This window comes from Epinephelus fuscoguttatus, linkage group LG8, assembly GCF_011397635.1.
Source record: "Epinephelus fuscoguttatus linkage group LG8, E.fuscoguttatus.final_Chr_v1".
NCBI lineage: Eukaryota > Metazoa > Chordata > Actinopteri > Perciformes > Serranidae > Epinephelus > Epinephelus fuscoguttatus.
In genome coordinates, this window is record NC_064759.1 from 20,993,537 (window position 1) to 21,020,554 (window position 27,018).

A 27,018-nucleotide genomic window follows, 5' to 3' on the forward strand; every position below is an offset into this window, starting at 1 on the left:
CAGCAGGGTCTTAACCCGATTGCAGTCCATCATTGTAACAGATTTCAGAGGGAAAATGCTCACCTTCGATGACATCTGGCTCTTTGGAAATGGGTTCTCTTCGTGGATACATCCCATGTGACCAAAAAAGTGCATATTTGTAGCCTTAGTCTTGTAAAATCCAAAGATCAGAGTGCCTTTTTTATGATAAAACTGCACATTTTATAGTGGCCGTACATTGTGACCGGCCCAGGGAACATCTGACCTGTGTAGTAACCAAGCTGTTTAATCAGAGCCCTGATATGCCACACCTGTCAGGTGGATAGATTTATCTTGGGAAAGAAGTGCTAACTGACACCAATTTCAACAAAGATGTGAACAGAAAAAGAGAAATAAGTATTTTTTGTTCCCAAAAATAGATCTTTGACTTTAATGTAGCAAAAATAAAAAGGTGTTGGTCAAGTTGCATGATTTCCACAGGAGTCAGAGCCTCAACTGTTTGTGGCATATCACACTAAAATGCTCTTAATCTTTCATCAGAAAATCCTCACTAGCAGCTGATTCAGTGGCTCAGTGTTTAGGAGTGGCTCATTAAATGCTTCAGGAATCCAGGTGAATCACCTGCTAACTATTCAGGTTTACCTGAGGCCTCACATGAAAGCAAGAGGGTGTTTCCCGCATGTGTATCACTTGTGACCATGTTTCATAACACCAGCTGCAGACAGATGCAATGAGAAACACATTGACTGTACACTTTGATGTGTCGAGCTGAGGTCTGTCTGGCAATCTAACTCCTAGTCATCTTTAAAAAAAAAAAGAAGGTTTTTAATTTTGAGTTGCACAACACTGGTCTGAAGCTGATTTGGAAGAAAGATGCAGTGATAGCAGATTTTCGTTCCATCGCGACACGCTATGAGAACACAAAGAGGATTGGGGCCTGAATTAAACTACCTCATCTCTTCCATGGAGCTTGTTAGAAAAAAAAAAACTTGGGATGATGTCAATCAACTTGCACCGGCCGATACACATTCACTGGGTACGCTGTGTACTTAACATCAAACAGCCAATGAAATGCCATCATCACTCCCCTCTTCCTCTTAGCCCCGCCTGCCCATGTCACTTTTTAGTCCCTGTGCAGCCCATCCTCCCAAAGCAGGGGATCTCCTGATAAAGAGTATGGACAACAGCCGTGTGAACGCTGGAGGCATCAGAAGCTGCAGCACAGCCATCAATAAAACAAACATCTCCTGCCGGGGCAACAGCAGCTGATGATTACATCATCAAACATGTCTGGTTGTGCATTCTCCGCTTCACCGTCTGGGCATCCGCCATATTCATGACTATGGCATGTACACGGCTGTTGCCATGGTTTCTCTGTGTCACCAGGGTGGTTTCGCTGCGCCAGTGTGCACAAGCTTTTGTGATGTGATGCTGTAACCGGTGACTGAGTGGAGGTCTATGTGTGCCTACATTAAAACTTCAAAAAAGTCCACCATCGCAAAAACATTCACACCCACAAAAACACTTAATTCTTGGCGAGATATGATGACAACAAAAGTTGAGCTGAATTACATTAAAAAAAAAATGCAACTAACAATTATTTTCAGTTGAGTCTATGATGAATCAGTCAATAAAATGCCAGAAAATAGTAAAACCAGCCTGTCGCAACTTCAAGATGACATCTTATTGCTTGTGTTTTCTGCTTTTCCTTGGGGAAAAAAAAACACCTAAACAATTAATGAACAATCAAAATAGTTACTTATCAATTTTCTTTTGACTGACTTATCGTTTCAGCTCTCAATAGTACACAGACATGTTTTCATTATGATGCAACCATTTCAAAGGGCACCTTGGGACTGAGCATTTAGTTCATCACAAGCTTCAGTGTGCAGCAGAAAAAGAGGATATCTAGCGTACAAACTGCTTTCCTTCTTGCCATATAAGGTATACTATGCAGGAACTGTTGGCTACGATTTGGAAACAGTACTGACAGCGAAAGTTAGAGTGAGAACTAACCCCAGCTTTGTCCATGTGGCGTGTCGCCTCTCTACATTTACTTTTTTTGGCACTGTGTTCGCGATTTTTGTCGTTACGCATGCATGCTGCATACAGTCTGGCACCTGGTCGATGCCCAGGATCGTCCCGAAAACAGTAAAATAGGAAGAAAATAAGAAAATACATGCAGGGGGCAGAGCTTCTGCAGAAAAATACGGAGCCAAAGACTTCTAGTGGGTTAGAGGAGATGATTGAGGGGATTGCTTTCATCTGAGACTATACATTGTTTTTTTTAAAGGGGCAATTAGGCAAAAGGTCAGAGTTCAGTCAACTTTTTCCATAGTGGTCGATGTCCTCAACACGTAACCCAAGACATGGCCCCCATTTGAGACGCAAACATGGCTGACTCACAGAAACAAAGAAAAAGTTGCATCGGGGGAGAACCAGAGGACAGAATGAAGCTTTGTCAGTTAAATGAGCCAGATCTCAAGATAATGAATTAGCATCAAGCTAAACCTGTTGGCCCACCTACTGTTAAAGCCACCACCTAAACTGACATGAATGTAAATCTAATCCAGGAGGGAAAGTGACCCAAAAGTCCAGACTTTAATTCACCCTGTGACACACAAACAACAACAGCTGACCAAACAGCAGAACAAAATGCCAACAGCCATGGCTTTCTGTGCAACTGGAAATGCCTTCATGATAATTCATCCAAACCAGATAAAAATAAATCAAAATGCAATCTTCATTAACCTGAATCTTCTCACTCAGAGCTAAATCTGGCTGCACATCAATGAAAACACTGTTGAATGAGAGGATCAGCCTGTTCTCCAGTCTCCTGACTGCCAGGGTACAAAATGTACAGATGACATGCCATGTGCTCAGGGGTTCCACACACAGGTCAAATAGGCTTCAATTGACAAAACAAGACAAACTGAATGCTAATTTATCATTAAAAAATGAGTCAGGTTTTAATTTTTGCACGATTTCTTGATGCGAAAAATCAAAAACTTGAGTACAGACGCCTGCAGCTTGACGCTCACTATGAAATTCTCCATAAAAGATATAAGTTATACAGTAACAATGTTGCCTAATGGACACTTTAAATCACAGTACTGATATCAAATGAACCCCCCCCCAAAAAAAAAATCAAGAATTTTTTGATCAACAAAACAAAGCATCTCCAGTACCAGTCTAATTTTACTTATCCTCCAGTCAGCTGCATGATACACCAAAATAACCTCAGTCATATACTGTTTCTTTTTTTTTTTTTTTTTTTTTTTTTTTTAAAAAAGGTCAATTTATTCAATTATTCTAGACCATTTAAACACAGCTCTTTATTTTAGGGGTGTCTTCCCCTTTAATTTCTATAGTAACAAACCCAACGCCACATGAGCAGGAACACAAACAGCTCAATGCAACAGTTCTGGCCAGTGAAACCTTTGCAACACCGAAAAAAAAATCAACTTTTAAATGACAAAATAAAAACAAGCCACACCAACATACCACACAGACAATAGGACACTTTTTTTTTCTCTACTGATGGAACACCAGCTGCGGCCGCTTCTTCCTCACCGGCTACTCCTTTATTTCTTTATACATGTGTAAAGACTTGTGCAAAAGTAGCAGTTTAAAAGTGCTTACCTGCAGCTGCAGCGGGTTGTAGGACGGTTTCTGGGATGTTTCTGTCGGCGATGAGGTGAATAGTACGACGTGTTCACGATGTAAAGTCTTTATAGGAGGCCGGGGCATGTTCTATAGGGACGTGGGGGGTGGGGCACTCTGAGTCCTGCAGCACACACAAAGCATGCCAGTGTGCATGTGAAACACATAGACCCCCACGTCTGGGAGAAATGGGCTCGTCCACGTTTGTGCTCACGTGTTGGTGACATGCTAGTACAATTTGTCTTCAGTCTTCATAATTATATATGTATATATTTTGGTCATAATATCTGGAAATACCAACACATAAATCCATGTGTACACTTTGTGGCTGGAATAAATGGCTAAAATGCATTTGTTTATTTATTAAGTTGAAATGTTGAATCTTGAATATCTACAGCAGGTGTAAAAAACTTGTATTAAATAAAGACTGTTGATTGCTCTTTGCATGGCATTGCTTTTATCATGAAAAGCCACTGAACTAAAAATGCATTGTGCACGCTCATGGACAGTGGTGTTTGTTGTCAATATTTGATTTGAGGAAACATCCAGAGTCCATAAGATATTTGCATCAGTTGAGATATAAAGGTCACTTATAGACAAAATAAGTCTTAAGACTGTAGGTCAACTTAGTGACCTCCTGTTTCCATCGAGGTATAGTATTGCAATCTAGCTGCAAGAAGAGATGTTGACACTGTACGTCTGCAAACCACAGATGTGTTACATACAGGTAGCCGATATGTTGAAACTTAATGTTTCAACTACACTGTGGTTATCTTGTGGTCAGGTTTAGGCACAAAAACCACATGATTTTGGTTTGGAAAAGATCATGTTTTGACTTAAAATACACGTTTGCTGAGGCACAATCTTGGAAGGAAAAGTAGCAAGGTCTTGGTAAATGAAACTATCGCTGCTGGAGAAAAAAAGTTTGCACCTAAACATCCACGTTTGGAGTCTAAAAACTGATGAAAACACAGCAATGACTTGCTTAAACACAGCTGGTTTTGCTGTTTGTTGGTCTCAAAAAGTGGTCTGCAGTGATCTGCAACTTAGCAGGTGTCATGCCGTCCACCATCCCCATCCATCCAGTTTCAACCGCTTATCAGAAATTGGGTCCGTTCGGGTAGCAGGCTAAACAAAGCACCCCAGACATCCCTCTCCCCTCACAACACTTTCCAGCTCCTCCTGGCGGACCCCAAGGTGTTCCCAGGCCAGATGAGATATGTAATCCCTCCAGCTTGTTCTGGGTCTGCCGTAGGGCCTCCTACAAATGGGACGTGCCCGGGATACCTCAAACAGGACGTGCACAGGAGGCATCTTGATCAGATGCCCGAACCACTTCAGCTGACTCCTCTCGATGAGAAGGAGCAGCGGCTCTACTCTGAGCTCCATCCAGATGTCCACGCTCTTTCTCCTATCTCTAAGGCTGAGCCCAGCCACCCCACGGAAGAGACTCATTTTGGCAACTTGTATCTGTGACCTCACTACCCAAAAAGCTCATGAACATAGTTGAGGGTTGGGACGTAGATGGACCAGTAAATCGCAAGCTATGTCTTCTGGCTCAGCTCCCTCTTCACCAAGACAGTCTGGCACAGCGCCCCCATCACTGCAGACGCTGCGCCAAACCCTATTGTGATGACGAAGTCAACTCATATACTATTTCACTGTAGAATGCCAACATTTTCTTCTGGTGACTTGGTTGAGTTTTGACACATTTTCTCTTAACTGGGGACAATGGATGAGAATTAGCATCGCTCAAGTCAGAAGCAGACAGAATATTTGAACCTGACAGGAAAATTTGCTGGTTCAGGGTCGGTGGATTCCTGACCTGAGAGAGAAAGGATGGTGTCCTCCACACTGAAGCTACACATACATTAGAGTGCACACGTGTCACTTCACGTGGAGTAAACTTGGGGGGAAAGGTGACACTGGCAGGACTTCTCGTCCATGTTGGCTTAAAAACAATCTCAAACTTTAGGGAAGATTGTGTGATAGGATCGATAGCTCCACAACTGAATGTACCTTTTAGTGTGAGTGTTTCTGTCGACTCTAAGTCAGTTTGACCTGCTATACCTTAAAAACTGCGCAGTATAGGCTGATACACCAGACCTGTATGTTTCAGCTGTGTTGTGTTGCAGCTCCCTCTTTGCCTGTGTCAGCCCTTGCATGCCTCTCCAAGTGTCACCTTTCCCCCCGACTTTACCACACATAACATGACATAACTCCTAACTGATTTCAAGTATGTGTTTACAGTATACCGGCATCATACCTTCTGTCCTACTGGAGAAATGCATATGAACCAACTGACCTCAACCAACAGCATGGGGGTGTTGCTGCAGTCACCTTGACATATAACATGGCATTTACATGTTGTCCTGTTTGGTTCAAATACCCTATCTGGTAAAGGTGAACATATGAGAAATGGAAAAAATACATATCTTAAAGTGGAGCTCTATGTGTTTTGGAACGTAGATGAATCACAGGATCTTCTTCAGCAGATAGATGAGATGTTCAAAGTTGACTTCCACCACCCCTTATAACATTTAGCTCTGTGGCCAGATAATCTATTTTACATTAACAGACCCCTGACAGAGTTGTTACAACAGCAGAGGTGTTGAAGGGATCGGGGCAGATTGAATCAGATTGCATTGTTAATGAGCCTGAGTTCTAGTCACCTTTGTTGTCAAGCTTTGAGCATCTAACACTTAATTTCCTGTGTTTGGGGCAAATTTCATGCACCAGTGTGTGCCTATTCTGCATCAATTTGTAGTAGAAATGTCCATCCATCCATCTTCTAACCGCTTCATCCTCTTGAGGGTCGCGGGGGGGCTGGAGCCTATCCCAGCTGACATCGGGCGAGAGGCAGGGTACACCCTGGACAGGTCGCCAGACTATCACAGGGCTGACACATAGAGACAAACAACCATTCACGCTCACATTCACACCTATGGACAATTTAGAGTTATCAATTAACCTAGTCCCCAATCTGCATGTCTTTGGACTGTGGGAGGAAGCCGGAGTGCCCGGAGAGAACCCACGCTGACACGGGGAGAACATGCAAACTCCGCACAGAAGGGCTCCCACGCCCGGGATCGAACCGGAAACCCTCTTGCTGTGAGGCGAGAGTGCTAACCACCACATCACCGTGCCGCCCCCTAGTAGAAATGTCAAAATAATAAGTCTCCTGCTATAATGTCATGTGATTGGATGAGGGGGACGTGTCTCCTTTGTTCCCTCCAAAATGGTTTTAAATGGTTATAAGATGAAACCATTTTCCTCAGTGGAAACGAAGCTTTTATTTAATTTAATTTCACGGATAAGAAACAATAAATTGTGTAGATAATTAAGCCTCCACAGAAAAATAGTATTTTAAGTCTTGCGTGTGATTTTTCTCTCAGGGATTAATACAGACGTCATGTGAGCAGAGGAAATCTCTTCACGTCGCTAGGCTAATTTATACAATGTAAAATGCCATAGCCTTGTGCTAAAAACATTAGCATGTTGTATGTGTGGGAAAATGTGTCCAGATGAAGACAAGTGCTTTGTCTGTGAATGCTGGGAGTTATAGTGAAGCTGATTTGTGTACTTGTGTTTGAAATTATCTCTTTTAAGCCATGTTTAATGTGTGAATCAGATAAACTTCACAGCACTTCACCCTGCTGCCGACTAGTGTTTTGGAGGTGTAACTGCAGAGTGACACGGACACACCACTGTACAAGTATAAATGCTCATAAGGCTTACCTTCATGTAATAGTTGAAAACCTTGCACCAAATGTTGATCTACAGAATGAACTCTACACTTTTAATGTGAGCTTCCATCTCTGCTGTCAAATGAATAAAACTTATCTGAAACCAGATGTGGATTTGAAATTAAAAATGTTATATTGTACTTTGACATTAACTTTCCCATGCCTCATATTGTACTACTTAATTTGTTTTTTGTAATTATTATTATTAAAGTTACAGTTGACTCAGTTTTGATCATTACTGTACTGTTGAATCAGAACTGGAGCTCACAGAATGTTAAATAGCCCAAAGAAACACACCTAACCCAGCCCCTCTCCCCCTGTGAGCAAATAGTGTGGTGAAAGGGTCCAAAACAAAACGCGTCATATTTGACCGACTTTCACAGGCTGCACAAGTTAAAGGAGGGGGAGACACCAGCTGGAACAAAATAGAAGTATCTCATCTGTCTGCAGTGAGGCGATACTGCCCTCTACTGGTGCTGTTAAGCAAAGACACAGAGGGTTCTCCAGAGCTAGACAGTCAACACAGCCCTTTTAACTATTATTGAGACATTTATATAAGAATTTTTCAATTTTAAGGTGCAATGTCAATTTGATTCTATTTATAAAGAGCCAATATCACCAATCACAATTTGCCTCAGAGGGTTTAACAGCATACGACATCCCCCAAAAACCCCATTAATGGGAAAAAAATTGTAGAAACTTCAGAAGAGCAACAGAGGATGGATCCCTCTAACAGGACGGACAGACAGGCAATAGATGTCGTGTGTACTTATCCAAATCACTCTCTGACATTGTACCTCTGCATCACCAGTACTGTCGGCTAACTATCCAACAGCACCTGAAATAACACTAAATTCTAAATGATGCAACAGTAGAATTACAAAAGACCATAAATTCAGTTTGTTGCTCAATTCCCAATACTCTAGTTTCAACAAATGCAAATGTTCCAAATGTATGATCTTTTTTTGGTGTCTTACAATGTGGTTTTGCTTTTATTTGATTAAAATCTATATACAATTTCCAAGGAAGTTATGGCCTCCACAGTAAAGTACATTTACATTTTTTAATAGGCATTCATATGGAAGGGAGCTTCTTAGGATAAAATCTCAAATTTGATTGACAAATCTGCAGGTTGAAAATAACAACTGAGCCACTAATCTAAACCTTAAGTGGGGATAAGGAGAAAAAAAAAAAAAAATCTCAGGTGAGAATTATCTTAAAACGGAAGTCATGCCAAGATGGAGGACCCTGCAATTCACACTTAATCTGTGCATAAAACATATTGTACCAACTCCCGTAGGGACACAAGGAGGTCTGTGAAACTAAGATATTCCCATTTTTCATTGAGGATTTTTATGTCATAATAACGTAACTCCAAGACGACATTTTAACAAGTTTTATTCAAGAACATTTAGATCAACCATTATAGTCAGAAAAGCTTCAGTCAGAGAGCAGAAACATAACTTAACAGGACTCTTGATCAGGTGACAAGGTTCACATCAAATATGTTTTTTTTTTTGGGATGTACCAGTCCTATGACCTAGTAACAGTATTCTTCATGGTATTTTCACTTCATGGTATTTTCACTGACTGGATCTTGTGTCAACATACAGTGTTTTAAAACATTTGGTAAGCAATTTGTTATTAGTTACACATTAAAATATAAGGAGATCAGAGGAAAACAATCCCCTGTCCCCCTCAAATTTTAATAATATGCTTTAGCTGCCTTATAATGTTTAAAATAAGATTCAAATCCAACTTGTTGGAAAAACTTCTATTACTCAGCAGTTCAAAAATAAAAAAGCCAACAAAACAGGATTAAACAAACTAAAAATGCCACTTCTACAAGATATGGACGGTAATCGTTTTTTAAATGGATATAAAATGGATATGAATGTGACAACAAACTTTTGTTACATCAAGTGCAAGCCCAAACCAAACCTATAAATGACATTTGTAATATAAAACTTGGTAAAAATACTTATTTAAAACTGTACAATCACCAAGTACACAGAGTGAGCACGTCAACCGTTATTCATTTGGCTTCGGTGGCTTCGGCCTTTGACTCCTGGGGACAGAAAACAAAGCAGCACGTTATATGCATTGCTTGATTTGGTGGTACAACGATACATTCCTACTACAAATTCATCTTATATTCTGTATTGTACTGTGCCTGCCAAGTTTTATTGAGCCAGGTAGGGACATGTCAGATCCTTTTAATACAAAATAAAATGTGCTTTGCTTGTACAAGTCAAAAAAATGATTGCAAATGGTTGTGAGACAGGACTTCATTGCACCAAAACTTAGAATTTCTAAAACTTTATTCAGGTAGTAAAATTCAAACCTCTTTGAGGACTTAAACTTTCGGATCTTGCAGACAGTGTGGGGTTTTTTAGGTTATAATTGTAGGTTTCATTTATAATCACTCATATGCAGGTGCATGTTACTTTAAAAACACAATTAAGAATACATCTTTTAAACTTTTGTGCCCTCAAATTAATACTAATACGCTTGAATTAGCCATTTGTGTCCTCAGAAGTAAAATAACAAAAGGAATCAGTTACATGTTTTGAGGGTTACTAGCAGCTGGGTTTGCTATTAAGAAGGCTACAAATTTATTCCTTCACAATAATATTGTTATCTTACCACATTCATAGCATTTGTTTTCATCCATAGATATTCTTGAGATAGGCTTACATAATTTTATCCATCTACCTGTTATACATAGATTAAAAATGACATGTTCTTTAATTTGCTCATATTATTTATTAGTTAAACAGCACTAATTAGCAGAAGTAAAAAAAAAGGTCTTTCTGATAAAAGAAACAAACCTCAGCCTTGGGGTTCCCATTTTCAGCCTGCTTGTCCTTCTTTGGTTTGGCTGCCCTCTACAAACGACATGACAACTGATTACCAAAAGATCAGAGCTCTTTAGCTGGTATACAATTATAACATGTTTCAGAATAATGATGAAAATCAAGTGTAGCAAAACATCTTTACTGTTCCTCAACAGGTCTTTCCCCCTTTCGCCCTGGCACTAATCCACACTTAGTTTCCCTTCAGGAAACTGAGGCCAATAAATCAGTTTCACATGTGACACACAGTACACCACACAGAGATCAGCAAGTGTTAGCAATTTCATACTTTTACAGCGGGTTTTTTCTTCGGCTCCACAACCTTTTGTGGTTTCTGCAAAACAAAAAGACATTTCAAACAGTAACAGTGGATCACACAGAACGATGTAGGCTACAGTGACACTGAGCACATTACTAGTTTTAGTTATTAATAACAATCTCAAAAATAATCCCTGTTTTATATTGTAATCACAGAATGTCGTAGAAAAATAAATTAAATATAGAATGTAGCATGCATGTGCAATGCAAATTGACATTGCGTTTATGCTAATTTCAATATCAAGGTTAAAGTTAGTTCTCGGAGGAAGCTGCTGTTAAGAAACTAAAGAGCAGTCCTTTACTGATTAAATGTGTTTCAGAGGAGCTTACCGTCCGCAGCCGTGCAGAACATCTTCTTTGCTATTGAGACAGGAGAAAGAAAATCTTCGGTTATAACTGCTGATGTACTAGTTTCAGCACATGACCCTAGCTTATCATGAAACTGACAGACCTAAAGTGTGCATGAGATAGCTTGCTCTGTTAAAATTAATCTACACACAAAATTACAATCTAGAATTAAACTAATAGAAACAATTAACAAAATTTTTTTTGTTATCAATAAATGTAAAAGTTGTCTAATATTGTTGCAATAAAATAGTTTCAAAAGATTATAAATAATATAAACAGTTGGGTTAATTTTTACAGACCTCTGTAGGGGCATTCTGAAAGACAAAGAAGAGAAAAACACAATATTACGATTTGAATAACAATATTAAACATGACATCTCAAACAACACTATAATATTTAAATCCCTGAGTATCAACATTTCTGCAGACATGATCTTGCACTGGCAGAGAAATAAACACAAGACCTATACAGACTAATTAAGATACAACGCCGGACGTCACAAAGAACTTCCCGCGCATATTTGAATTCAAATTTGGGCTGTCACCATGACACCGCCTTGGCGCCTTGACAGCTTCCTTTGTTTTGTATCAGTGCGCGCCGACAGACAGCTGTTGGGAAACTGATAAGATTACTACTTTACTAATCTGTGGCTACCGCCATGTCATAATCGAAGCCAAACGAAAGCTTGTGGAGGCTGCAAACGAATAAAAAATACATTTCGGTTGAGATTTCGCAAGGAAGCTCGTTTTTATTAAAAAATAAAATAAAATAAATATATATATATATATATATATATATATATATATATATATATATATATATATATATATATATATATATATATATAAAAACAAAATGTGTTAATACCACACGCTGCTAAAGAAATCGCTGCATGCAAAAGTACGTTAGTCCTGATTTAAAAACAAACAAACAAACAAACAAACAAACAACCCGCTGAAAAAAATATACCATTTGACATCGCTGCATTTTATTTCCTGATGCGCCTCCCTGTAACGGTAATGTCCCATGATTTATGCAAGATATTTTTAGGCCAACCTCGATTAAATTCAAACTGGCTGATGAAACATGAAACCTGTTCTGAATCAACGTGCACGGACTAGCCTGACTTTTCCCTACTCAAAACAGAGTGAGAAATAAAATAAATAAATGCGGACTCCCCTCCCCCAACCCCTTCCTCATATTCGCAAGTTGTGCTTCAACTTAACGGCACGTAGTGCTTAGTGCTTTGCTATATTCACCGCTCACCAGTGATTTATTCAGTAGATCACGAGTTGTGCATTCATATTAACCTGACAGCTACACCTATAACGTTATATTACAGTGTGTATTTGCAATCTGTCAAGATTCCCCCCTCCCAACCTGCTGCCAAGAGGGAAAACAGCGCAATGTCAACGGTTACATTTGTCAGAGCTGTGGCGCAGGGCGTGGAAGTACACATTTACCCTTTGTCGGTCGTGTTAAACTGATTTATACACACTTCACTTGACTACCTAGACTGCAAACTCCTATTTTCGACGAATGAGAGGATGCCCGCCCAGGTCTCTGCTGTCGGACCGCCATGGCTGCACCGTTTGTTAGGGATGATGACGTTCCTCTGATGCAGATATATCAAACGCAGCCTAACGGAAATCTTAACTTTACAAGAACCTAGTGCACTGAAAAAAATATATATATACATTATAATAATACCAAAGAAATCTTACCTTTGCTTTGCCCATGTTGCTGGTAAGAAATGTACAGAAAGCTCACAAAATAAAACCGTAAAGACGGGGTTTTTCTCCGGAGAGATAACACACAACAAGCGACCACTAGCTGTGTAAAATGGCGAATGTATAATGCAAACAAATGGTTTTGTAGTTTACGCTGAAATATAAGAACGAAACCGGTTCGAACCAGTTTTGTTTCGGTGTCTGTCATTGGACGCAGACGCGTCACGTGACCCACAGGCGCCACCCATTTGTTAAAGAGGCAGGAGGCGGCCCGGAATATACTGGTCAGTGCCGCCGGGGGGCGCAGCGTCAACGGTTTCTGATTGATTATTAATTAAGATGTCATTAGGAAAATGGCGCCGCTTTAGACAACAAGTAGGTCCAGTTCACCGCGTACACTTCTGTGGGGGAAGGGGTGCTTTTGCATGTGTAGAAAAGCAGTGCCACAGTATGCAGATACTCCTGGAACCAAAGTATTAGCATCAAAATGGGTAGTTTTTTTTTCCAAATCACAATTTTGTATGCAAACGAGGGAATCAGTTTACAATGCGATACAATCTTATAAACTATTCAACAGTTTAAAGTAGTTAATATTAGTTTCACTTTGACAATTTTAAAATACTGCTTACTTGTTTATGCACTAGTAATAATATTCCAATACTGATGGGACCAATTCCTCAGTTGCATGAGGATTGCCTCTCTGAAAATATATAATAGTACTTTTTGTAAATATTAATATTTCCTATTTCTGTGGGGGAGGAATTACTTTTATATAAATAAAAAAGCAATGCCACAGTGGAAAAAACCCTCCTGGAATCAAAATCTTACTTAAGTACGAAATATTAGCACCAAAATATGTAGTTCTTTGTTTTTCAAATCTCAAAATTTCATACAAAATGGTGTGATGCAGTGTTATAAACTATCCAACAGTATAATGTTGTTCAAATAAACTTTACCTTGACAATTTTAAAATACTGCTTACTTGTTTATGCACTAATATAATATTACAATTCTGATGGGACCAATCTGCTTTCGAGTATTTGACTTGTCATACTTTAATTATATGATGCTGCTAATACTTATGTGTTTTTACATGCAATTGAGTGTATTTATTCTGTGGCTACTATTCTTTCAGGAAAAAAAAAAAAATTAGTATGTCTTCCTCTTGAGTTATAAGATTGGCTCTCTGAAAATATGAATTACTTTTTGTTAATATTTCCTATTCCCAGTAAGTGGATTAGGATAAAATTCAAGATTGACTGATTAAAGACTTTTTGACAAGACCAAAATGAACAAAACCAATAAACAGTTTTGAAAAATATTAGCGTTTTTTACTTGTGTTAGATCGCTGACTGCCAGTCATAGTTTACCCATCTTTATATGTACTACAACATTACAACTATTAACTAAATATTTGCTGTGAACAAAATAGCAACTATATACAATCATTTTGATTTAATATACACATTACAGTTCTTAATTTAAACAGTATATTTACCATGTTGTAGTTGAGAGCTCCAGTACTCACATTTACTTGTAGGAATTAAAGGTTTAGTTGATATGGCTATATGGACTGAAAGCTTTTCTTCAGTGACCTAACAGGAAATCAAATACAGTCATTTGGTTTCCCCTGAGCTGGTACACATCAGCAGCATGGACCTTATGAAAGATATATTTTTCTGCTGCACATGTTAAGATGGCCATAACATTGACATGTGGTATGTAAGTACAAAGGACTGAATCGAACATCGTTTACTCATATCTGACATATAGTAATTGCTTTATTCTGTTAAAGAAAGCTGGTCAAAATCTAGTTATGTCATCAACATCACACTCAACAAACAACACTTTCTTTGGGCCACAACAAAAAATGCAAAACTGTGCTGATTAATCTGGACGGCTGCTTTGGGAACGTCTCCAAAACAGAGGATCTCTGGCTTTCACTCATATACTTTGATCTTCCAATCAATAGCATGCATTTGACAGACAATTTACACAAGTACTTAACTACATCTTGACCAGACATTTCCACGTATTAGACTTTTTTTTTTTTTAATCTACAATCATAAATATCAATTTTTTCTACAGCCCCATAGGGGTAAAATTGCCCTCTCGTCTTGTACAGATCAGTAACACAATGAAATCATCCCCAGTTACTGTTGGTTCTTCACTTTTCCGCAGAAAGCCCTTTTGGGAAGAGGACAGGAGAGGTTTCATCCCCACTTCAACATGGGGTGTTGTTCTTCGGAGCCCTCCTAGGCCAAGACGGCGCTGCTCGTTAAGTCATTAAAGAATGAGTCTCTCTTGTGCTTCAGTGCTTCTAGGAAGTCCTGGATCCGTTCTTCCCGGCAGGTGGTGTAGTGCTGCAGTGCCTCTTGTCTTCTCTGGGCGTCGACAGGCTTCCCATTCCCATGATGCTGCAGGTGCTCTGCTACACAGGCACGATCCGCCTCTAGCTGCTGTAAGGCCTGATCTTCTCGATAGAGTTCTCTGGCTTTCTGCGGTACGACACACATTAAAATTCCAATTACAATTGGACTGCTAGCTCGAGAGGTGCCAGTTCTCCTCCTGGGCAGTGCTGAGGTCTTAATTATTAATGTGACGACAATGTAGATTTACTCACAATAATGATTACATGCACAATGGACTGTACAAGTTACATGACAGTTGGTGGAAAAGTGGAAATAATCTATACTTTTTACCAACTAAGCTGAAGCCATATTGACTAGGAAAAAGGTTATCACAGCCTTTGCTGCTTTGCAACAACACCTGCTATAGTTAATTTAATTTTTATAATTCACATTTTGTGCCTGAATAACTGACCAACAGTGGTTGGACAAAATAACAGAAACATTGTGCTGTACAATAACCCTGCAGTAAATATAAATTTTGACTCACAAGTCAAGTCACACTCCCAAACTCATAAAGATAAAACAACATAAGCTGTGCCAAATGGTGGAATGTAACTGACTTGTAACAATGACTTGACTTGCTTGATTTTCACCACAGTGACTTGGAAGGTGCTTGAGACTTGAGTGTCAAGACCTGAGATCTGCTTGTGAGTTGAACATGTGCGACCTACTCCCATCTCTGACCAGTACTAAAGCACACATTCAGAAGTAGTCTATCTTTCCAGTGGGTTGCCATATAATGATCTGAAAACTCACTGTTGAAACTTGTCACTGTCTGATCTATATTAAAACTGCACCATACTCTTTCTATATCCAAGCCTTACCTCAAAAATGACTGTGATTAATGACTATGAACCTTTCATAACAGGTGATTCTTACAGCACCCATTGCTGCCACCTTTACTGAAAGGTTGGCTGGCCACATTCGGCTGTGAGACGAGAACAGCTTTGGTATTTGTTCACTTGTCTCAAGCTTTGATTCAGATGCTTCCACCTTATATTTCATCCCTTTTAACCTGACCTCACATAACCTTGGTACTTTGTCACAGAATAGGTTGTTGCTTCACACTCCCCTTATCAGAACTGAACTAGGAAGAATGTCACTCCATTACAGTGCACCTTGTACAGTACATGGAATAATCTGCAAAAGACCTTAAAATTGGACACTCTGCCATCCTTAGGGTTGTTTAAATGCCTTATTTCTGATCTTGTTTTAATTGAGTGTAAATGCTTTTAACTATACATCTACACCTTAGCATGTTTATCACCTTGTATTTCTACTTTTGGTGATCAATTCTTCCTAATGTTGTTTTGTATGATTTCATTTCTGTTGTTTAAATGTTGAGATTTGGACAGTTGGTTGGTAAAATCATGCTTTTACATTAATGCAGTCATAATCAGCTAATGATATAACATGTAGTAGTGTAACATCCACAGGGGACATTTTTATACTTTTAATACTTCCACTTACATCTCTTTACTGAAGCAACATTTTCAAAGCAGGTCTTTGACTTGTAACAGAGTATTTTTACAGTCTGGTTTTTACTAAAGTAAAGGATATAATCACTTTCTCTCCTACCCCAAGCTCGGCCTGAACGGTCACAGTGAATGACGCTGCGCTAATATAACCTACCTGCTGCTGTGAGAGAGCGAGGTAGATAATTATGCACTGTAAAAGTCCCAAAATGCCAACAGAGCAGGAACAAGAAGGCAAAATAACTCACTGTGCCATGGAGGTGTGAGAGAACGATATCACACTGCATATGGGTGTGCATAGCAAGGGCACATACACACACTGAACTTATGTTGTGAGAGCAGGCCGGAACAAACGTTAGGCACCGTGGCAGTCTACAGCTATATAGTGATACCTATGTGTGTGTTAACGGCCTGGAGCTGACAGTGTAGTGCTAACTGCCGAGCATGTTCACTGCTAAATTACTTATTCTTAAGAGCTATTTGTAGGTAACTGGGCTTGCTTGAGTTTCTTAAAGACATTTCACCTCTCATCCAAGACGCTTCCCAGGAAGAAATTAAGAATCCTCCTGTCAAGTCGAATCCTTCATCAGTGTTAGTCTAGCAAGTCTCAAGTCCTTTGTGACTTAAGTCCCCACCTCTGGGGCGTCGGTAGCATAGTGGATAGTGCCGGCACCCCGTGCATAGAGGTGATGCCTCGCTGCAGCAGTTGCAGGTTCGACTCCGGCTTGCAACCCTTTGCTGCATGTCAACCCCCACTCTCACTCACTCTCTCTCTCTCTCTCTCTCTCTCTCTCTCTCTCTCTCTCCCCCCCCCCCCCCCATTTCACTCTGTCCTGTTCATGAAAGGCAAAAAAGCCCCAAAAAATAATCTTAAAGCAGCTGTGCCGAACTTTTCGTTGATTATAGCGCCCCTTTGGTCGAAGCGGTATGACACCCACAGCCTGGTGTCATAAAATGCCGACTGCAGCCGGCAGTTACCGCATGCATTTGTTTTGGAGAGCGAGAGGATTAACTAACGTCAGGTCAGTCCAAGTAATTAGTGGAAACAGCAAAATTACTCAGTAAGTTCTCCTCTCATCTTTCTGTTCTGATCTAATCTGTTGTGTATTTTGAGCTACTAAGGCTACCGAAGTAGTGTGAGCCTCAAGTTATTCTGGGTGATGTAGTAACCGTTGTTGTGCTACTGGAAACAATGAGAAGCAGCCGTGTACGTTTGGTGTAAGGAGGAATAAACAGTTAACAAGTCATCTGCTGAGTCTGCATTATTATGTGAAAAGAATACTCCGACGATTTGGGAGTTATGCCCTTTCTCTGTCATTTTCATATTGAGACAGCGGTTAGCATGGCATTTGTAGGGGGTCAGTACATCTTGCGCGGAGGGATACACCGGTGAGCAACAGCTGCAGCTGGCTCTGGGACAGGTACGCTAGGTCACTCGGTAAAAGCAAACAAAGAGACGACACGGACGATATTACTCACCTGACTGAAAGCTGTCCATCAGCTCCTGCAGGCCTGGGGCGTTTTTTCCAGTTCATCTTAGGAACATGAAAAAAAGTTTCAATCACGCCAGGATTAGTGATTGCTACAAAGTTTTCACTCCTTGTGATGCACTCTCTGTGGCAGGTTTCCTCCTGATGATATATCCCCCCAACGGTGGTAGCACTGAGTCCCATTCTGTGCAGCAAAATGGGAGCGGAGGATTCAGCCTCTCCTCGCCTGCTCAGCACTTACTCTGGCTCCGGCCGGAGTAAGTGCTGAGCAGGCCGGCTCGGTTTGAGGCCGGCTCAAACAGTTATGGCTCTGGATCTGTGTCCGCTACAAGAAACTCTTCAAAATCGCGTTCAAAGTCGTCCATTGCAGCTACTATAGTCCGGAGATATCGCTAGGCTAAATAAACAGCTGAGTTTTGTTTACAAGCTACGTCTGTGCCTGCTCACCCGTGTATCCCTCCGCAGATCACAGCGCAGGACGTACTGACCCCCTATAAGCGCAATGCTAACCGCTGAGACCCAGCCACTGGATGTACAGACACAAAAAAGATATCGATCATGTTGTCTCAATGTGAAAATGACAGAGAAAGGGCATAACTCCCAAATCATCGGAGTATTCTTTTATGTGAAGACACACAGTGAAGACATAACATAAGCCTTACACAGCAAAGCTGTTACCTGCAGCCTTCGCTTGCAAAGCTAACGCTACTAACGTTAGGTCAGTCCAAGTAATTAGTGGAAACATGCTAACATGCTAACGTTACACAGAAATTAGTAATAAGGTAAGACCTGTTCATAGATGTTCTGGTGTAGCTCTGAATTTCTTATAAACTGAGGACAACTGCCTGCTGTATATTTGTGTTTGTGGTCAGAGTCACAGATAATTTTAGATGATGCTCCTTCCTTATCCGCCATGACATCAAAAGTACAACCAAGTCCTCATAGATACATCTCTGGTAAAACTGTTAGGTGTTATGTGTTCAGCAATGCCCGTTGCGTACTGCTTACTCAAAGAACACTGTAAACACGGCTCCTTCTTCTGTGGTTTAATCGCTGTGGGCGCTGCGGGCGAGCAGAATCACTTCCGCCTCAGGTGCCGTATTCTGGTTTGCTGACTTCCGCTGTCGGTCCGACCCGAGTGAGGCTATGCTAAATAGCCATATAGAGAAAGGCTTTTTTGTCGCTGTTGGGTTCAAATAAATATGCGGATCTTCAATGGGGGGAGATGAACTAGGGGCAGTTTTATTAATGGTAAAAAGTTCCGCACAGCTGCTTTAAGGAAAAAAAAAAAAAAAGTCCCCACCTCTGGTACTGACTGCCTAAATTTCTGGTGCAACACTTATAGCCACTGTGCATGTTTTTACATGTGGCATGGGCAAACCTAAAAACTCATGTGCTGTGTTCATGTGTTGGCAAATAAAAATGGGAGAACTGCACTGGCAGCTATGAGCTGAAGTCACACACAGATCCTCACCTACACTGACTAAAAAGACACCTACCAGGACATTTGCTTCATGACACTGACCTTTGGCATTATGATCCTCTCCAAAGCTTTATTTGCTGTAAAGCCACTGTAATGTGACATATTATTTTGCTCTGTGAGCCCTCTCCAATAGAGAGTCCCATCTTGGTGCCAACTGTGTCTCCATGTAGGCCTTACCTGAATGGACTTGTGATTTAATTGATATTGGAGAATGGCTTCACACAGGTTCCAGAATGAGTACTCCGGCCACAGAACGGACTGAAACACTAGACAAGAGTGGGAAGTCTGCAGAGTGGACAGTAGAATAAAATCAATACAAGCCTCAGAAGAGGAGCTGTGAAGTGCTTCAAGATATAATCAAATCATTTAGTCCATTTGGTTAATACTTTGTATTCTAGATTGCAACCCTAATTAGGTGGGTAATACTTTGTTATTACAGCCATAAAAACATAAAATAGTATGTGAAAACAAATAGTCTACATTTCTTCGAGATGTCCTACCTAAACAGATACAGTTACTATCAATGAGAGATGCAAAGTACAAAAACAATCCCCTGTATTTGGTTAATGTTTTAATAAGATAAGGCGGCCGAGTCTGTCATAGCTGGCCAAATGATTGTTCAAGATACATGGCTTTATTAAAATAACCTTTAATTAAAAATCTAATTTATTTTTTCATGGTAAAATCTAGTGGTCTATTCTCATCTTTAATGGCTGCTGCATTACAGATAAAGGTAATAACACACAGAATGTGACTACCAAAGTTCTCTAATTAGAAAGATCCCTACAGAAGTCTTACTGGTAATACAAATAGCAGACTTGTATCATGTCTGCTGTAAAGGCTACACCTGACACATACTCCCAGCTCCTTTTTTAGCACCAAAGACAGATGCGGCAGTATCTACATTAACTAAAAGTCTTGTGTAAAATATGTTTGGAGGGAAACTTTGAGCAACACAACCTGAAATACAAGTCTATCTGCTAGTGTTACAGCTACTGTGCCTGAAAACTAGCTATTACTCCTAAGTTATAATGATTGCCAAACACTCCAATGAACCTGGAAATTCCTTTCTCCAATGTAACTTTAGTGTTTTCAATGTTAAAGGTGTGGTATGTAAAAGATAGTTGAGTCTTATTCCCAGATTGCCAAATACAGATGTAGTCTTACTCTCACTCTTACTCTTAATTATCTTTCCTCTGAATTGCAAACTGATCCTCTAAGAGAGATCTCTCAAGGCAAGAACTACTTTCTGAACCTCACCTGCCAAAGAAGGAAGTCGCTGAGTCGCACCTCTCCAGAGGTGCGGATGAGCAGGTCAGGATTGGGGGAATTGTTGCTGTACAAACACTCACTTAGCAACGACTCTGAAACATCACTGAGCACAACAGAACAACACAAACACAGCTTGTTAGAGCAAGTTGCATTATGGATGTTAGCAGGGTGTCATCAAGATCAACTCAGTACTGCTGTTTTCTGATCGTTACCTTGCTTTGATCAAGCCCTGCTCCACTCCCCAAGCCATTTCTCTGACCGCATTGGTGATTTCATATCTTGATGTGTAGGCAAAGCACACATTCAGGAAACATCTGCAAAACAAGGATTTATATATCTAAAATGTTATCTCGTGGTGAGTACGGTGGTGAAGTTGAGTCACTAATGAAAAGGGTTATAGTAGCAGAGGTGGAAATTAATAAAACACGTACTTATTGTGTGCCTTGGTTATGACCACAGCTTTGGCAATAACCTGCTGAAGGTCTAGTGGCAGCATGTTCAGGTCGCCCAGCACCCGGATACACACACCATGCTTCTTCAGATTGTCCCTACAAGACATAAGAGAGGTGTGTGAAGAATTCAAGAAAGGCATGAAGAAGAACAGGGAGAACCAGGAAGATCACTCATTTTATACAAAAATGCTGAAACATGTATGTCAGTATTTCCCACCCACTGAGCAGTCAGTTATTACAGTTTCCCTGAAGCATTCCGCAGTCCAGTGCTTTGTGTGAAGCTGGTTTGTCCAGTGTTTGTGTTCAGCGCAATAACCCCAGCCACCATCCATCATATGCCGCCCTCTTGGTGGCAGGAACCTCGCAGTTACACTAAGTTTGCAAGACTTCCTGATACACAGATTGAAGCTGTGGAATAGTTGCATAAATGTTAATAAAATGTTTTTGGTATCAGGACTAATCAAGATTATGTCCAGTATGTCATGTCTATATGATGATTTAATTTTCTAATGTTACTGCTGTACAGAAAAGTGTGATTTTAAGGTGAGGTGGGGCGGGCACGTGGCAACAAGGTCCATAAATTCAAGGAATTTCAAGTACTTTTTCAAGCACTACTTTTTCAGTTTCAAGGACTTCACACAAAGCACATGATTCATTTTCGAATATATTTTTTCATTTAACACAAATAAATGATGTGATCAATGTCTGGCCTTTCAATGAAAGGTCACTTATCACACATGATGAGGAAAGAAAAAATCATAACAGAACCATCACAAGTTCACGCCAGCTGGAACTTCAATTTTATTTTCAGATTTCGGCAGAGATACATATTCAGCACTGCTGAAGAGACAGGGAAAAAAAATCACGTTGAAAACTGGCTCATTAAGTTAAGTCATGTTAAGTTTAGCCAAGCCAACATAGGCCTAATGGTTTCTTTTAGGGTTTTAAGAGTGGAGCGAAGTAAAAATGAACTATGCTGTCAGATAGGACACTGACCGTCCTGTGCGTCAGCTCGTCCAGATGCTCTCCACAGCTTGTTTTACATTCATACAGCATAGGCGCGGTGCAAAAATGCATAGGTGCTGTGCTTGAGCTGTATAATGGCAGGGAAAACCCTGCACAGAGTCATAAACATGCACAAAAAATATTAGGCTGATAGGTCCAGTAGTATGCCAGATTAGATGTGGACAGACGCATACGACCGAACTCATGAATATCATCTGGCAGATAGCGCTCAAAACACCACAGCCAGCACATCAGAATTAATTTAAAAAAAAAAAGAAAAAGCTGAGCTATTTAGTGACTTGACTTGATGAAAAACTTTGTTCAAAATATAGGACAGCTTTACATGCCTCATTTAAATTTCAAGGACTTTTTAAGCACTTTGTTAAATAAAAAAAATGTGAATTTCAAGTTATTCCAGTACTTGAATTGTTCCCCCTCAAAATAAAGCACTTCAAACACGTCAGGCACCCTACGCAAACCCTATGGCAAGCGCCAAAGCAGGGTGTGACATGTTACTCCTGTTTTTCAAGCAAATATGCTGCATAACAAGCCATGGTATCAGCATCTGTGCTTTTTACAACACAGCATTTTCAAAATTGCCACCAAGACTAACATTTGAACTAGTGTACTTAGCCTCTGAAATCACAGAGTCTTTTAGGAAGCATCAACAAACGCTGTACTTTCAATGAGCAACCATAGCTGATCGGCTTAGCTAACAAGCCACACATGACCGACAAAAGGTTTATTTATCAAAAGGCAAGGAATGACTCATCTGTAAAATATTCGTCCCTGTGAAAAGGCCAATCCAAGACAAAGGTTTTCTTGGGCCAACATCTAGTGGCCATTTGTGGAACTGCAGATTCACGCACTTAAAATATTCACCATGGTAGTTATTGACTGCTTTAAATAAGTGTTTATTGACAGCTATATTTGCAGTATGGAGTACAGTTACAGTATAATTAGAGTCAAAATCTAGTGTATAGAGTCAGAATCAGCCAAAATAGCAATGGAAACAACTGATATTGTGCACTCCCTATTTATAAGTGAGCCTTTGTTCCTCTTGGCCATTCTGTATTTTACTCAATGGCCAGTGCAGTATTAGGTGTTTTTGTGCCAGTGTTGTCAACTGTTGTTGTGTCCAGCAGCAGCAAAAAAATCCAATATTTCATCAGTGAAAATGTTTTTAAACACAACTGAGAACTATTTTGTTTTAAAAGCATTTAACAGTGGTGTATTTGCCCCGATGAATGTCTTAATGGCTTAAACACATAGGTGTGTTTTTAACTGCTTCTATAACTAAAGAGCCATTAGATATTTGAGGCTTTTTAAGTAATCACCCTTGAATACCTCAGACTTTTTCAAGCATTTAACAGGTGGTTTGACAAAGTTGCTGGCTATTTGCAACCCATATGAAGCCCAAAGACTGAAACTGAAACATGTGTGTTTCAGTCTTCTAAAGACACATAACTTACTTTAACTACACAGCAGTCACTATATTTGGTTCCTCTCGACTTTAAGGAAGCTATGAATCATATGATGTATGAAATGTGACGAGCAACAGCAAAGTGAAAAGCTATTTTAAATCCTCAACTGGAAACTTACCTTTCCTCCAACAGCTTTTCAAACTTCTGCTTGGCCAGGTCCATCAGCCCATCCACCTCGTTTTTAGTGCGCTTGAAGTTCTCAATACTGAAGGCGTACACTGTCACCTCTTGGATGTTCAGATGCTTACACCAGCGTAATGTCTGGCGTGGAAGGGACAAGAGGTTAGACATACATGAGCAATCTTATTTTGTGGCCAAGTGACGTGTTTGAGAAGACAAGCTTGAATCCTGAAGCAGCCTCACCTCTGCCAGCTTGTTGAAGCCCTGCATGTGTCCTTCCTGGCGCTCCATGTTTTTCTTACGGGCAAAGCGACGGTTACCATCCATGATGAAGGCCACATGTTTAGGCATGGGTCCAGCCTGGGAGACACAACACAGATCAGGAGAGTCATTTGGGTTATACTGACAGATTCAGCTAAAAGGATGAGTCTATCAACAGGAAACTATCGTGAAAAAGATGCCAATTATTCTCTGGTTCTAGCTTCTAAAATGTGAAGATGTCCTTGTCTTTTAAGTTTCATTCATAACCTTTGAAACAGCAGTGTTGACTTAAGGTCCATTTGCAAGCTTTTTACAGAGCCTTTAAACTGAATCTCACAGTCTTCATCAGTGTATGATGTATGAGCAACCTCCATCAGCTGATGAAGACTGTGAGATGCAGCTTAAAGCTGTAGAAAATGTGACTGGATTTTCAAAATGACCGCTTAGAACAGGTTTTATGTACAAAACGAACCATTTAAAGACATCAACTTGGGCTCTGGAAAATTGTTACAGACATTTTGCCCTATATAAAAACCCTTCTTACAATCCTTCGGCAGTGCTGATTGCTTTTGGGTGACACAAAGTAGCACCGAGCCACTTTGTGCCTCTCATAAATAACCATTACATTAAAGTCCCAGAGCTAAGCATCCATATTTTGGAAAACTAACGAACTGGCAATCTTTGAATACCCAGAAGATACTCTTGAACAACAATGCCATGGAGGTCTTTCCAGAATACTCAAAGACATTTTTGTTCATTTGGATGAAAAATATTCAATCTGCATCATAAAAAATGCCACAAATGACATCTCCTTACTTGTTTAGTATAAAACAAGACTTAATAATAAAATAATACAATGGGACTTAACTACTTCTTAACTAACTTTTGTTTTGGGTCATACAGATTGAGCAAGGAAATTTAAAGGGGGACAACAACTAAATTAGAAATACAAATATGTTATTTCCATGGCTTAGTTAAAGTGCAATCAGTATTTGTGAATATTTGTGAGCTACTCTCTCTCAAAGCCAGAAACGAGAGAAGTCAGTCTCAAACTTGTGATGCCATAGGATGTAAAGTCTGGAGCTACTACACAGACAATAAATGGGACAATGATTTTGTGGATCCACAGAATTGTGTTTATTGTTTTATACCAAAATGATCTTTATTTTATCATTGTGTTCTCAGCTCTGAATCAGAAAATGTACCCATATACTCAAAATATCGTCCTGGGTGCTCTCGGTGTCATCTAGAACATCTTTCCCAATGCACTGTCTTTGGAGCAGCTCCTATGACATTACAAATTTGAGATTTAGCACTTGGATTTGGGAGAGCGTTGTTCATCTTTACTCATATTTTTGGACTATTTTAGATCATAGTAATAACATGTATGGATTTTGAAAATGGCCGTAGTTCCCCTTTAATCATCAGCTGTTACCATTGCTCGAGTTTGGAAAGCAGTGGCACAACTTGAGACATTAGCTGAGAATCTTTTTTTATTATTATACAGTCCAATGATTATTTCGTCATCTGTACATCCAGAACTGCGGTTAACATTGTCTAATGAGCCTCTGGGTTTTTAAATCATCTCTAAGTATTTCTTATAAGGAAAAAAATGAGAGAGGTACATGCAAAGAGGTACATCTTAATAAAAAAGACTTAGTCTTACCTTCAGGATATTGGCTGAAATCTTTTCAAGCAGGTTTAATTCACCTTCCCGTATCCACGACATTTTGGGGCTTCAAACGGTCTAAAAATAGGCGATTAAAATGTTTTTTAAAAAGGTTTATGGATGTCAACCTTGTAACCACAAGAAAAAAATTGACCAAGTTACTGTTTATACGACGATAAGATTATCTATAATGTACTACTGACGCGTCATTCTCTCATATGTTTAATTTTACATGCAGCCAGTGATTGATTTATCCGTTAACTGCCAGGCTGGCTCACGAGACATGCAATGAACTCAGCTGCTATGAGGCTGTTAAAGCACAAACCGAGTCACACACCGTCCAGAAAACAGCCACTCGTAATGGAAACCGCTTCATTCATTCAAACTATAGAAGCACACATTGTTCTTCTGTCTAAATTACAGTAATTTTAGCTCATCTCACAGACCTTCCAACTCACAGCTTTTACGATGACGACCACTTCCGCATTGGAGTAAAGTGACGTAAGGGCGCCGTGACGACTTCCTGTCAGACGTTGGTAGAGTTTAAAATCATGTGGATGGAACCTTCACGAGATGAACCTGAACGCAACGTCCACCCTGGTGTCAAAGATAGATTTTTATTCGGTTATTCGATTAAAAATGACACTTATAGTCATTTAATTAAAACTGTGAGAGTCTTGATATTATAAAATGCTCTGCTAAAAGCATTTTTCTTTATAAAAGCAAAATATCTCAGTAAAAGAAGAAAATACCACAACGTAAAAATAAATAAGTAGGCTAAATAAATAAATGAATAACATATTTATGAAAGCAAGGCTACACCACAAGTAAAAGTCCCGAATTCAACATCTTAATTTAAAACAATCTTACTTAGATATCATAAAGAAGCCCCCAGAAGTACCGTCAACAAACTGTACTTAAAGTATCCTAAATAAAAATTACCCACAAGGCAGAAAAACGGGTCCTGTTGTTGTTATATTAATGGGCTATGCGTTCTTGTTATTGAGCTATTGATGCATTAATGTGAAAGTGTAATTTTGCTGTAAGATAGCTGAGATTGAGGTCATTTTGTTACTTTTTACCATGCTGGGGGGTTTCATCTATAACAACAAATCGTGAAAGGAATCATATCAGGGGTTTTATGTTTTATTTTGCAATTTTAAACCAGTAAACTAGCAACCATAGGTCTAAAAAAAAGGTGGCCTACAGTATTTTTTCTTCTGAAATGTATTGAAGTTAAAGTAGAAAGTACACTC

The 27,018-nt window shown here is 39.7% G+C and overlaps 1 protein-coding gene and 1 long non-coding RNA gene across 4 annotated transcripts; both read right to left on the minus strand.

The window, feature by feature from the left end:
* Positions 1 to 8,769: 8,769 nt before the first annotated feature.
* On the minus strand, positions 8,770 to 12,843 carry LOC125893552 (uncharacterized). The gene is made up of 6 exons (XR_007449899.1): positions 12,635 to 12,843; positions 11,209 to 11,223; positions 10,892 to 10,921; positions 10,533 to 10,577; positions 10,220 to 10,276; positions 8,770 to 9,456 (listed from the first exon to the last, which is right to left on the minus strand). It is a non-coding gene; the product is annotated as an uncharacterized LOC125893552 (long non-coding RNA).
* A 1,560-nt stretch (positions 12,844 to 14,403) lies between these two features.
* On the minus strand, positions 14,404 to 26,252 carry dhdds (dehydrodolichyl diphosphate synthase). 3 transcript variants are annotated; one of them, XM_049584404.1, is made up of 9 exons: positions 26,221 to 26,252; positions 25,760 to 25,840; positions 24,076 to 24,192; positions 23,831 to 23,973; positions 21,203 to 21,319; positions 20,984 to 21,085; positions 20,760 to 20,874; positions 19,677 to 19,784; positions 14,404 to 15,138 (listed from the first exon to the last, which is right to left on the minus strand). In XM_049584404.1, exons 2-9 carry the CDS (start codon positions 25,820 to 25,822, stop codon positions 14,896 to 14,898), a joined length of 1,008 nt encoding a protein of 335 aa, XP_049440361.1. In that variant the 5' UTR covers positions 25,823 to 25,840; positions 26,221 to 26,252; the 3' UTR covers positions 14,404 to 14,895. The 3 variants fall into 3 exon arrangements, with proteins under 3 accessions (XP_049440361.1, XP_049440359.1, XP_049440362.1); XM_049584402.1 differs by having other exon boundaries at positions 26,209 to 26,247; XM_049584405.1 differs by having other exon boundaries at positions 26,100 to 26,240.
* Between the last annotated feature and the right edge of the window lie 766 nt (positions 26,253 to 27,018).